The sequence below is a fragment of the Coregonus lavaretus genome (genome assembly GCF_964263955.1).
Source record: "Coregonus lavaretus genome assembly, chromosome: 23".
Lineage (NCBI taxonomy): Eukaryota > Metazoa > Chordata > Actinopteri > Salmoniformes > Salmonidae > Coregonus > Coregonus lavaretus.
Window position 1 is genome coordinate 20,699,688 of NC_140010.1, and position 12,743 is coordinate 20,712,430.

The following is a 12,743-nucleotide window of genomic DNA, read 5'->3' on the forward strand; positions in this document are numbered from 1 at the left end:
TGTTTAGTAACAAGGTCTGTATGTGTTGTATCAAATGCAGTGTCATGGTCTATTGCATTGCATGCTCTGTCTATTCGAAAGCAAACAGCAACAGACAGATATTTGACTCATGCATTTGCCCCAGTTTATAGCATCCCTAAAGCATCCTGTCCGCTCACATTGGAGGAAATAAACAGTCTTATAACTTCAACTTTACTTTGATCACTACATGGCCGACAAGCAAAGCATCTCATGGCACGCATCAAATTGAAATACTGCTCTCAAATCTCTATTTATCTCTCTCTTTCTCTCTCTCTCTCTCTCTCTCTCTCTCTCTCTCTCTCTCTCTCTCTCTCTCTCTCTCTCTCTCTCTCTCTCTCTCTCTCTCTCTCTCTCTCTCTCTCTCTCTCTCTCTCTCTCTCTCTCTCTCTCTCTCTCTCTCTCTCTCTCTCTCTCTCTCTCTCTCTCTCTCTCTCTCTCTCTCTCTCTCTCTCTCTCTCTCTCTCTCTTCGTCTCCCCCTCTCTCCTTTCCCCAACTCCTTCCCTTCATCTCTCGTCATCTCCCTCTTTTGTCCTTGCAGACCATTGAAAACTGTGTATGCATTTTGAGGAACCTCTCATATCGACTAGCTGCAGAGACAACTCAGGGACAGCAGATAGGCACGGACGAGCTTGATGGATTGCTTTGTGGCGATGCCAACAGCAAGGATGCCGAGAGCTCTGGTTGCTGGGGGAAGAAGAAGAAGAAAAAGAAGGCCCATGATCAGGTGGGCTCCTCTCCTCTCCTCTCCTCTCCTCTCCTCTCCTCTCCTCTCCTCTCCTCTCCTCTCCTCTCCTCTCCTCTCCTCTCCTCTCCTCTCCTCTCCTCTCCTCTCCTCTCCTCTCCTCTCCTCTCCTCTCTACATCTCCACTGCAGCTGTTAGCAATTAGCCAGCGTGTTAGAGCAGTGGTGCTGGAAGCTGGCTAGGGAGGGGGGTCTATCTAATGGATAATTACTCATTTACTGGGTTTAGTTCTGAAAGAGTGTCTTGAAGAGAATGCCAGAGCCCACCTGGTGTTCAACCTTCCTAAGATCTCCCATGTCACCCCGCTCCTCCCCACACTCCACTGGCTTCCAGTCGAAGCTCGAATCATCTTCAAGACCCTGGTGCTTACCTACGGAGCAGCAAGGGGAACTGCCCCTCCCTACCTTCAGGCTATTCTCAAACCCTACATCCCAACCGGAGCACTCCGTTCTGCCACCTCTGGTCTCTTGGCTCTTCTACCCCTACAGGAGTTCAGTTCCCACTCAGCCCAGTCAAAGCTCTTCTTTTTTCCTGGCACCCCAATTGTGGAACAAGCTTCTCCCTAAAGTCAAAAGTCCCTGCCCATCTTCTGAAAACATCTGAAACCATACCTCTTTGAAGAGTATATATCTTCAGTATGTCTATCTCATGGCACCCCCGACGCGCCCTTAATTTTTAAAAAGGCACTTACCTGCCCTATTAGCACTGACTTTGCTGATTAATACTTGAGGAAAAATGTACTTGATATGATTGTGATATGTTGTCTCACCTAGTTATATCACGACGAATGCACTAATTGTAAGTTGCTCTGGATAAGACTGTCTGCTAAATAACACAAATATAATGTGAAGAGGAGAGATTTATCATGGTTTTCTCTGCCATGCCTGGGACAATAACCAGGCAAAAGCTTATATTTGATTATTATCTGAGTTGGATTATGCTATTGGCTGTACAACTCATCTACTCTGGCATACATTAGATGCTCATGTGGTTGGCTTGGTGGTGATGATGATTTAGTATGTGCGATATGCCCCAGAGATTTTAACTAACTACTTAATTCTTAATTATGTTTATCCTATAAGTTCATAATTCAAAAAGCAATGTGACACTCACTTGTCACTCAAGTCTCAACCATATTCAACGTTTTCAACATTTTCACTGTTCTATGATAATTAAGCTATTTTCAGTGGCACTAAGTAGTGTTGCCAAACAGTTTAATGCCTGTAGTATTGACAAGTAGTAACATTCTACCATCCTGTGTCACTCAGTGGGATGGTGTGGGGCCCTTCCCGGACTCGGCTGACCCGCCCAAAGGCATTCAGATGCTGTGGCACCCCACCATCGTCAAACCCTACCTCACCCTACTGTCTGAGTGCTCCAACCCAGACACCCTGGAGGGGGCAGCCGGGGCTCTGCAGAACCTGGCTGCAGGCAGCTGGAAGGTACAGCACAGTACAGTAAGCTATGGTCTCCCTCCTTAGAGCTGCTCAACGGCAGCCATTTAACTGTTCACACTGTCATGTAAATGAACTTACTGAAACAGAGAGCTAATTGGTGACTGTTAACTCACTGTATTAGTCAAGAAAGCTGGAACAGTACAGTAAGCTATGGCCTCCTCAGAGCTGTCCAACTGCCGATGCCAAGATGCTATAACTCTTAACAGATAGATAGGGTCTAAGTCATTGGTCTGTTCACTTATTGTAATGTTAGTTAAGAAAGAGATACCAGATCCTATAAGATGGTCATCCTACTCTGACTGATAGCATAGAACATAAAGATGTGTGACAGTCCTCTCTGTCTCCTCTCCTCTCCAGTGGTCTGTGTATATCCGTGCGGCGGTGAGGAAAGAGAAGGGTCTACCCATCCTGGTGGAACTGCTGAGGATTGACAACGACAGGGTGGTGTGTGCCGTGGCCACAGCTTTAAGAAACATGGCCTTAGACGTCAGAAACAAAGAACTCATCGGTTAGTTAGGTTGTCAGTGATTCAGTATTCTGCATTCACACATTCAAAATGTTTTTTCTCTGTGCATGTTTGGTGTGTGTTTGTTGTGTGTGTGCGCGCGCGTGCGTGTGTGTGCATATGCTAATATGCGTGCACTTCTCTGCAGTCAGCTATACCAGCATCTTTCTCTACTGAGATGAGTGTGCAGAGCTCTCTTTGTGGACTGTGTTCACATGGTTGAAATTCTCTTCATGACAGCACTAAAAGACTATTGGTTTTCTGTTGGACCTCTGCATCTCCATAGCAACTGCTCTTGCCGTCTCAGGCTGGTGCTCTGTGCTAAGTAGACGTGTGCATCATGTCATAGAGCCGCAGGCCTTCAGACTCCCTACTCTGTGTTGATAGAATAGAGGGTAGTAACCCACAATTATCTGTTTACATGCTTAAGTCATGTTAAACCAATGTTATGTCTGGCTACATATGACACACCTAATAACCATGTAAAGCAATGATGGGGTATACTAGTAGGATTTTTACTGTAGTTTTAATGGCTTTAGTTTATAATTGTATTTTATTGAGAAATGTTTCTTAAAAATAATTGTATAATATTTAATTTTGTATTGACATCATAGCTACTATAATAGGTATATTATATTTGAATATCATGGAATGTACTCCAAAGGATTTTCTGTTTCTTTGTTTATCTACATTACAAACATCTGTTGTAGTTGCTAATGCTTTTACTATGAATCGCAGCGTAGTGACTGTGCACTGGCAGAACTAGACCTTCCCTGTCGTTCCCATTCTCAGGCCTGAGGGGCTTGACATTTCCATCCCAGCTAAAAAATGTAATGTCCTCAGGCCTACAGTACTGTATGAGTGTTGAGTGGGGTCTTAAAAAAGCCCCATTGAGCAGACGATATATGTATTAAAGCCTTGTCATATAGCTGTACATGTCAGGCGGGGAGTTTGAGGCCGTATTGTGAATTATTAAAAGCACCACGCTTTGAATTTCTTCTCTCTCTCTTGCCTTTCGCATATGCTGATACCCATCCTTCCTTCCACTCTCTCTCTTACTCTATCATTCTCTATCCCTATCTAGTCTTTTATGACCTAGATCTCGTCTCTGACTAAAAACCCATAGGTGTACTGTACTACTGTAAATGCTAAAACATCATTATCCGTAGTATATCCTATGTTTTAGAGCACTGTCTTTTTAAAATTCTTATTCAAGTGGAATGCCTCAGTGTCAAGTGCAGTATTTATTGTTCTCCTGTGAAGTCAAGAGAGCCTCTTTAGCTCAGTCACCCAGTGCTCATTGGGGACATAGCCTCTATAGGACAAGGGGCTTGTGCACATCTCTAATGTTGAAGGCTCTCCTGCTGAGTGTTCATAGGGTTAGACAAGGGGTTGAAGACCAGCCAGGAAGCCACTACTGACTTACAAAGGATTTTGGTCACAAACAGAACATTGCTTCGTGGAGAGCATGTTTGACATATTTATTTCAAATCAAAATCAAATCGCAGAATATTGTTTTCTGCATCCATGGTTTTCATAATCTGTTTCCTAAATGGTAGCACATAGATTTAAATGTTAATGTACAGTATAACTTAACCATGAGGTCTCTTTCTCTCCACAACAGGCAAGTACGCAATGAGAGACTTGGTCCACCGTTTGCCCGGGGGCAACAACAACAACAGCAGTGGTGGGACTGCTGCCGGTGCTATTGGGAAGACCATGTCGGACGACACCATCACAGCTATCTGCTGTGCCCTGCACGAGGTCATCACTAAGAACATGGAGAACACCAAGGCTCTGCGTGACGCTGGAGGCATCGAGAAACTCATCGGTATCGCCAGGAGCAAAGGAGAGAAGTAGGTGTCCAGAAGTCATGCTGTGTTCACTCTAATCTTCTAACCTAGAACCAAATGTTGCATGCGTGCTGGCCAGCTACTTTATATAACATGTTATCACACTGTCAAGAGAGACTCTGTTCACCCTAACCTTCAACCCTAATGTAAAGGAATGTAACTGCTGATCGGGACACAAGTACTGTTCGTAAATACTAGTTCTGTTAGTTTCCCTCTAAATTCACTTTAGGAGATGTTTTTATGATGTTTTCCCTACAACTCACCACTGTAAAGAAATGCCTTTTAAATGTACCTAATTGGGGGTTTTCTGTTTTGGGATTTTATGAAAACAGTTCTTCCTTAGGAGCTTTTAGTTTGCCATTAGCAAGGTAATTGGGTATTGTACCTTGGCTACCTCTCCTCATAGTCCTGTGATGCACTCACTCAACGTTGCCAAGGACCAGGGACTCTATAAGAATACATTACCCCATAGAGAAGAAATTACCAAAGTGTGTTATCTGAGTGTAAGACAAAAACACTCTTTAAGAGTCTTGAGAGAAGAGAAGTGTGGCTATACAGTATCTACAGTGCTATGATGTAATAACTTGATGATTATTCCATATCTCTGGTGTGAATCAGAATGGAGGATGCTTGGTTAATTGAATCACCTCTAGCACTGACATTTGTGGCTTGTGGAGTTGTGTGCTGAGATAGAGTAGAGGATGGAAGATGTGTGAGAGAGAGGGGCCTCTGATGCTAAACTGATTGGATTTATCTCTGTTAATTGCATTTATCCATTAAATTTTTTTGGCAAGAATGACTATGGTGCTGAAGCACAGAATGACCTTGTTTCCATTTAATGTTCGTTTGGATTCTTTTGTTATTGAATTTGTGTTTTTTTAATGTTTTTGTACTGGTGATCTTTCATCCAGCAGCGAGCATTCAATACCTTTTGATGAGAACATTTTGTTCTATTCATCCAAGGAAAATAAAGTGTAGCTTTTCTCTTCCCAGACACACACCCAAAGTGGTGAAAGCAGCCTCTCAAGTCCTCAACAGTATGTGGCAGTACAGAGACCTTCGCGGTCTCTACAAAAAGGTGTGTAAAACAAAGAACTTGCTGCCACCACAAGACCCCTGCTGAAGGAGCTGTTGGAAGTTTAACGCATTAGTCTCTGGAGTGTCCTCTTAGACAGTTTTGAGCAGTTGCTTTTTAGTCTTTTATTAAAGGGAGCGAGATGGAGAGCGGGAGAGAGAAATAGAGAGAGAGACGAGGTAAAGGGCAAAAATGTATACTGTACAGCAATTATTGTGTCATGTGTGACACAGTTCAGCAAGCTAAGTGCATGAATTGATAGTGAGAGTAAAGCTGGAATCCCTCTGGGCTGCAGTTTAATGAACTAAAGAATCTCTCAATGTTGACCTGAGGAGAGTAGATAAACATGCTTTAATGAAAGACAGATTAAGAATTGGAAGGTTTAAGGGCTTTAAGAGGGGGAGAAAAACATACACTGTAAGACTGGTGTCATTATTGTAACGTTCTCCTTTTTCCTTATTTGAATGTGTGGATAGTTCCAAACCCATTTGCTATTTGACCAGATGATCTTAGATCTTACAGTATGGTCATAGAGGATGATCTTAGATCTTACAGTATGGTCATAGAGTATGATCTTAGATCTTACAGTATGGTCATAGAGTATGATCTTAGATCTTACAGTATGGTCATAGAGTATGATCTTAGATCTTACAGTATGGTCATAGAGTATGATCTTAGATCTTACAGTATGGTCATAGAGTATGATCTTAGATCTTACAGTATGGTCATAGAGTATGATCTTAGATCTTACAGTATGGTCATAGAGTATGATCTTAGATCTTACAGTATGGTCATAGAGTATGATCTTAGATCTTACAGTATGGTCATAGAGTATGATCTTAGATCTTACAGTATGGTCATAGAGTATGATCTTAGATCTTACAGTATGGTCATAGAGTATGATCTTAGATCTTACAGTATGGTCATAGAGTATGATCTTAGATCTTACAGTATGGTCATAGAGTATGATCTTAGATCTTACAGTATGGTCATAGAGTATGATCTTAGATCTTACAGTATGGTCATAGAGTATGATCTTAGATCTTACAGTATGGTCATAGAGTATGATCTTAGATCTTACAGTATGGTCATAGAGTATGATCTTAGATCTTACAGTATGGTCATAGAGTATGATCTTAGATCTTACAGTATGGTCATAGAGTATGATCCTACAGCCTAGTCAGCAGTATAGGACACTACAGAGACTAATGCGTTAAACTTCCAACAAGCATTTCGCTACACCCGCAATAACATCTGCTAAACACGTGTATGTGACAAATAAAATTAGATTTTTGTTTCATAGATCAGTCCATTATTGTTAGATCCCTTATGCATCTTCTTTTCCCCCAGGATGGATATTCTCAGTATCATTTTGTGGGCTCATCCTCTACAATAGAAAGAGATAGACAAAGACCATATTCCTCCTCCCGCACCCCATCCATCTCACCCGTACGGACATCTCCCAATAATCGCTCAGGTTAGTTCACTGTTGTCTCTCCCTCTGCATGTCAGTGTGTAGGTGTATTCTCTCTTTACCCCATAGTATTAAAATACTGGACATTTTTTGCAAACTCACAAGGCTTTAGAGCTTTAATTGCCAGACGTTAATGCCTGTAGTATTGACAAGTAGTAACATTCTTTCAGACAGAAAGAATTGGAAAGCTTAGTGATATTTCAGATAAAAGATAGGATGAATGAAGGATGAGGTGGTGTCTGCTTAGACACGGAGGTGCACAGACACAAATAAGCAACTGCCAGTTACTCACTTACCCTTTAAGATGAAAGAAGAGGAGAGGAAATGAGGAGGATGGAGGGATGACTCGGATGACAAACACCAGCAGATTTTCCTCACGGCTGGTTTGAATGCCACAACTGAGGCTCTGTTCATCACCACAGCAGCCTCATAGGAGAGACCTTGGGAGGCACAGTTAGCTCTGGGGGCAGTTAGGGCCAAAGCAGAATACACCTACAAACTTGAATAGTCGTCAGAATGCACTGAGTCACTCTGGATAAGAGCATCTGCTTAATGACTAAAATGTCAATGTAAGAGGTCATTTTATACTACTGTTATTAAAACCTAGAAATTGGTACTGTAGCCTTTGGCTGCATTTAAGGGTGATTATAGGAGGATTTTCTTGGACGAGAGGGTGTTTGTCGATTCTGTTCGGGACATTACAGTTACATGGTGCTCTAATTGGAGTGTAATTAAATTAAAAGTGGAAATACTGAACTTAATGGATCCTATTAGAAAGCAATAAACTCTCTAAGGAAAGATTTCATAGAAGAGCCATTTCTGGATGTTAGATCCCCACTTAGTTAGGCCTACGTATTTGTTTTCATTACATGCATGTTTTCTTTGTGCCGCTTTATGGCACAGTAATCGTTATCTGATGATGTCATCAGCTGCTTTACTCTCAGCTTCCTTGTATCAACAGAATGTGTCAATGTAGGAGAGTGGGAGGATTAATAATGATGAAGGGAGTCAAGTAGGTGTCAAACGTATTTTCCTGCTAATGGTGTACGTGATATGTCATCTGTGTGTTTGCAGCAAGTGCTCCTGCCTCTCCCCGAGAGATGATCAGCCTCAAGGAGCGGAAGACAGACTACGAGTCGACGGGCACCAATGCCAGTTACCATGGCAACAAGGGTGAGCACACTTCGAGGAAAGACGCCATGGCAGGTAGGAAGGAATTTCAGGGCCTCCATCAGATTCCTCCTCGTTTCTGGATGCAGTGTGTTTTCATCAGATGAGGTGTACTCTAAAACCTGTGTGAAGCCTTTTTGTCATTTTATAATAATCATCTTGGTAACAATGACCACATACCTTCTCTCTGTTTCTCTCCCACCTGTAGTTGAAATCTCAAGTGGAACCTCAACATTGTTCCGAGGTGCCTACGTCTCTCCCAGTGATGACATCAAACACAACCAAGTAAGGAATGAAGAAATGACTTGATATCATTATAAGAGCAACACTCACTGTTAGGTACTCTCTCTCCAGTAGCAGAGTAGTGCTCTAACCTCTGTGTGTTCCATAGGTCTCTGCTCAGGGGCCCAACCCAGTCCAGGAGCCCTACCCTCCATTCCAGAACCCTCCTGGTGTACATTTTGAGGAGGCGTTCTACGAGGACCAGGTGCACCAGCGCCCTCCCCAGGCCACAGACTTAAACATGCACCTGGGCCTCAAGTCCACCGGCAACTATGTGGACTTCTACTCAGCGTCCCGCCCCTATAGTGAACTCAACTATGAGACTAGTCACTACCCGGCCTCCCCGGACTCCTGGGTCTAGTGGACTATAGAGGGAGGACTGGTCGTCAGCAGTGTGCTGTGCTGTGATGGGGGAGAGGAGCCGAGAGAGAGTGAGACAGACAGGCCATGCATGTGCATGCACACCACAAGACATTTCTTCAGCGAGTTTAGTTTGTCCTAGAGAGAGAGGTCCCATGCCCATGTGTCTTTGAAGAAAGAAAGAAAGAAAGAAAGAAAGAAAGAAAGAAAGAAAGAAAGAAAGAAAGAAAGAAAGAAAGAAAGAAAGAAAGAAAGAAAGAAAGAAAGAAAGAAAGAAAGAAAGAAAGAAAGAAAGAAAGAGAAAGAAAGAAAGAAAGAGAGTCACAGAGTAGAAGGAATAGAATGCTAGTCAAAAAGAGAGAAGGAAGGAGGGAAAGAGGAAATAAGAAAGAAAGGGCATGATCTTGTAAAGAAACAACTCACAAAAGGCAAAAGGAAGGTGTTAAATGATGGGGTCACCACCAGAAGCTTGGAGCGTTGGAGTGTGAGGAGCGGAATATCTTGGAGATGATCAGGAGTATTCTCAAAGGAAGACAACTATAAATATGTGGTATAGTAAAGAGATTAGTATGTGAAGCACAAGAAAATGAAGTGTCATTTACACACGCTAGAGAATAGTTGTCAGTCACAAACTCTTATTAGGTTTTAACGTACAGCTTCAACCTGTGTTGTGTGTAAGGAGTCTGCCTCTCTGGGCAAAATAATTGCTTCTAGACTTTGTATCTTTTGATTTGTTATAATTCTTTTTTTATTTCTACTTTTTTAATTCTTAATTCTGGTGTAAAGTATTTGATGTACATTACAGAGATACATGTGCATTGTGTATATTACACAATTGCCTGTGTCCCTTTCCTTAGTGTCTCAGCATAACGTTAATCTGTCTGTTACTTTCTGGGGAGATAATAGAGAGTACAATGTCTGCACACAAACAAACTGCTACAAGCAATGAAATACGTCTTCGCAGTAAAATGAAGGACGAATTTCAAAGTTATTGCTAATCTGATTATGTGAATTGGTGGACCTAAAGGAGTAAGCGGCTCAACAGCATCATTCCACTCGCTTGGTGCTCTTCCACTGCCTAAAACAGTTTACGGATGGACGGTAGATATACTCCAAATACTTTTTATTTCCTAAAACGCTGTGCTACATGAAAACAAGTTTGTTCCTCCACAAGCCTCCTTGTGAACTGTGCTCATTGTCAGTTTTTTTTTTTTATGTGCCAAACACGGTTATCTCCAAGCTGAGGGGTAACGTTGAACTTCTGTTGAAGTTTACATTCAACAGCAAGTTGTTGGTTCTAATGATGCCAGTTTGTAAATGCTTTTTTTAATGTGTTTCAATGGAATAAAGCTATATATACACCGTAACAAGACTGGAACATTACCAGGGGGTGAAAATAATATATTTGAGAGCTTAATTCCCTCCAAATATGTACAAGTTAGTTGACTGTGTTGTAGAATAATCAATGTTTGAGAAAGTCCGTTTTTTTCTTCTTCAGAGATGGGTGGCAATTAAGTTCATGGTAGACTAAACTGTTAATAGAGTATGAATATATATTATATAAATATAAATATATACTTTTTATGTGGAGATGTGGATGTCACTTAAAGCAGCAACATTATGGAAAAGACTTGTACAAAAATACATGTAGGATTTTGTTAACCTTAATTTTCTGGTCTACACACTGAAATGTTGACTCTGTGTAGTCATGTTGTTGCTATGTGAAATAGGGGAGACCAGGGGCTGAATATCCACCATTTACGGAAGTTGTCACAGACCTCACAACTACAAGAAAAGGTGCTAAAAGTTATACCTACAGATCTTTGTATTTTGGTGTTTACAGAATGTATTTTGCCACTTCATGTCCCTAGCTTTGAATATTGAAATTGTCACAGGTGAATGTCTTTCATCACCGACTATGAAAATGATCCCCTTTATCCTTGTTGGATTTCCTCAGTATTTCCTCAAACAGTTATCAACAACGGAGCTGATGATCCAGTGTGTGTGTGTTTATCTGTCAAAGAAAACAGTGGTAGTTTTCTACAAACCCTGTAACAACCTTTCCCCAGCATGACACACGGTTCCATATTGAGCCCTCCTTTGATCAAATGTTACAATAACGTTATGTGGCAACATAGAGAGAAAAAGTATTACATTGCCCACTAATGCATGAACAAATCTTATTTTAGTCAATGTGAAACAAAATAGTGGTAGGCTACACACTAAAACTGAATGGAGGAGAGAAAATAGAAATGTTAAAAGTTGAAAAGAAGCTCTGGTCTCCCCTACATATCGTTTAGAAGTCTCTAGGTTATCTTCAAATGCTTGAACAATTAATAAATGAAAACACCCAAATTGTTCAACATATCCTACAACGTTCCCCCTTCTCATTAGTTAGCATCTGAAAACAGACACAGTCCTTGTGAAAAGTAGGCATACCTGACAAACTGTACTGAACTATGTCAGTAACCTTTTTGTTGCTAGACAATGTGTTTTAAAGACTTGTGAAACTTTTTATTGCCTCAACAGATTGAAACTGCTACAAAAATATAAACTGATCATCTAAGAGTCACTGTTTTGGGGGTTGTCTGTTCGTTGCGAAGAACTCTTTGTGTGTGGTCTGTCTGTGCTCTCTGTGTTCGAAAAACCTTTGGTTCAGCCAGAAGAATGATGTTTACTCCTCTACATGAATATGTGCATATAGTTTAGTAATAGAGAGTAATTGAACTCAACTCAAATACCAAGTTTGATCTGCAATCACATTGTGGATGAGACACGGTTGTGGATGAGACAATGCCCTGTGTGTCTGAGTGGTGATTTGATGAGGTGATGTTCCAGATTCAGAAAATAGTGTTTCCTGAACGTCCCCTGTAACTAAGGGAGACAGACTGGTGTAACACTCTGGAATAAAAAAAAGTGTGAGATTTTAATTAACATTCCAATCAGACACTTCCCAAATTCTTTCAGTGCAGTGAACTCATTTTGCTAATGGAATGGGACTGTTAAGAAGTCAAAACCACCGTACAAAGCTCCTATCTTTGTTTTGTAGCTTGGATTCCACTAATTCAAAATTACAGCAATTTTTATTAGACGTGCTGACGATTACATTAGCATGTTGCAGTTACTTTGAGAGTATTTTTTTTGTATAAAGAATTTGTTTTCTTATTCCAATCCACATTTTCCTATTCCCAAGGCTTAGTGAAGAGTTTCAAGCCAATCAGAATCTGATAGAAATCCTCCACAGCCAGACCAGCCAGGGGACAGAGGACAGCAGACTGAGTGAGGGGTGTCCTTACAGTTTCTCTCTAAATGTTTTCTCTGTGACATTGAGTGGAGGTAATGCAGACAGGTCTGTGTGAGCTGCTGCCTTGTGAGATTACCACTGTGATAGGTGTTAATTGCCATGCTGCTGGCCTAGTTGGGTAATGCTAAACCCGAGGTTACCATCCATGCATTGTCGTGCCACTGTGGCGCCCATCAGAAATGTGTGGCCTGGCCTCTCTGCTGTCTGCCATAGGATCATCACAGCTTCATGAGAAACGTTCCCAAAACAGCACTCTAAAAGCTAAGAACATAGATTGTGAATGGATGAATGGAGGCACAAGAAGGCCTATGATGTTTCTGTGAAAATGCTCACATTTTTCACCAGTGTGCCAGATACAGCATTAGTGTATCTGAAAAGAAGCGATCTATGCTTTAGAATGTAAGAGATGGAATATTCCATTGTATCCCTTTAATTTTTAATTGCTTCGCTAATCCTGGGAGAATCCATCATTCTGAGGCCTGTGCTGGGAAGCAGCATG

At 41.5% G+C, this 12,743-nt stretch overlaps 1 protein-coding gene across 4 annotated transcripts in view; it reads left to right on the forward strand.

The window, feature by feature from the left end:
- Positions 1 to 9,120, forward strand: part of LOC311099065 (catenin delta-2-like) — a gene marked incomplete at its 5' end in the record, with an annotated part of 127,846 nt that extends 118,726 nt beyond the window's left edge. For all 4 annotated transcript variants that reach the window (XM_084139681.1, XM_084139678.1, XM_084139679.1 and 1 more), the window contains 9 exons: positions 561 to 746; positions 2,033 to 2,216; positions 2,553 to 2,729; positions 4,351 to 4,582; positions 5,573 to 5,657; positions 7,005 to 7,131; positions 8,203 to 8,334; positions 8,507 to 8,583; positions 8,690 to 9,120. In XM_084139681.1, coding sequence (XP_083995807.1) covers positions 561 to 746; positions 2,033 to 2,216; positions 2,553 to 2,729; positions 4,351 to 4,582; positions 5,573 to 5,657; positions 7,005 to 7,131; positions 8,203 to 8,334; positions 8,507 to 8,583; positions 8,690 to 8,941 — 1,452 coding nt within the window. In that variant the 3' untranslated portion in view covers positions 8,942 to 9,120. The remainder of the gene's footprint in view (positions 1 to 560; positions 747 to 2,032; positions 2,217 to 2,552; positions 2,730 to 4,350; positions 4,583 to 5,572; positions 5,658 to 7,004; positions 7,132 to 8,202; positions 8,335 to 8,506; positions 8,584 to 8,689) is intronic.
- Positions 9,121 to 12,743: the final 3,623 nt, after the last annotated feature.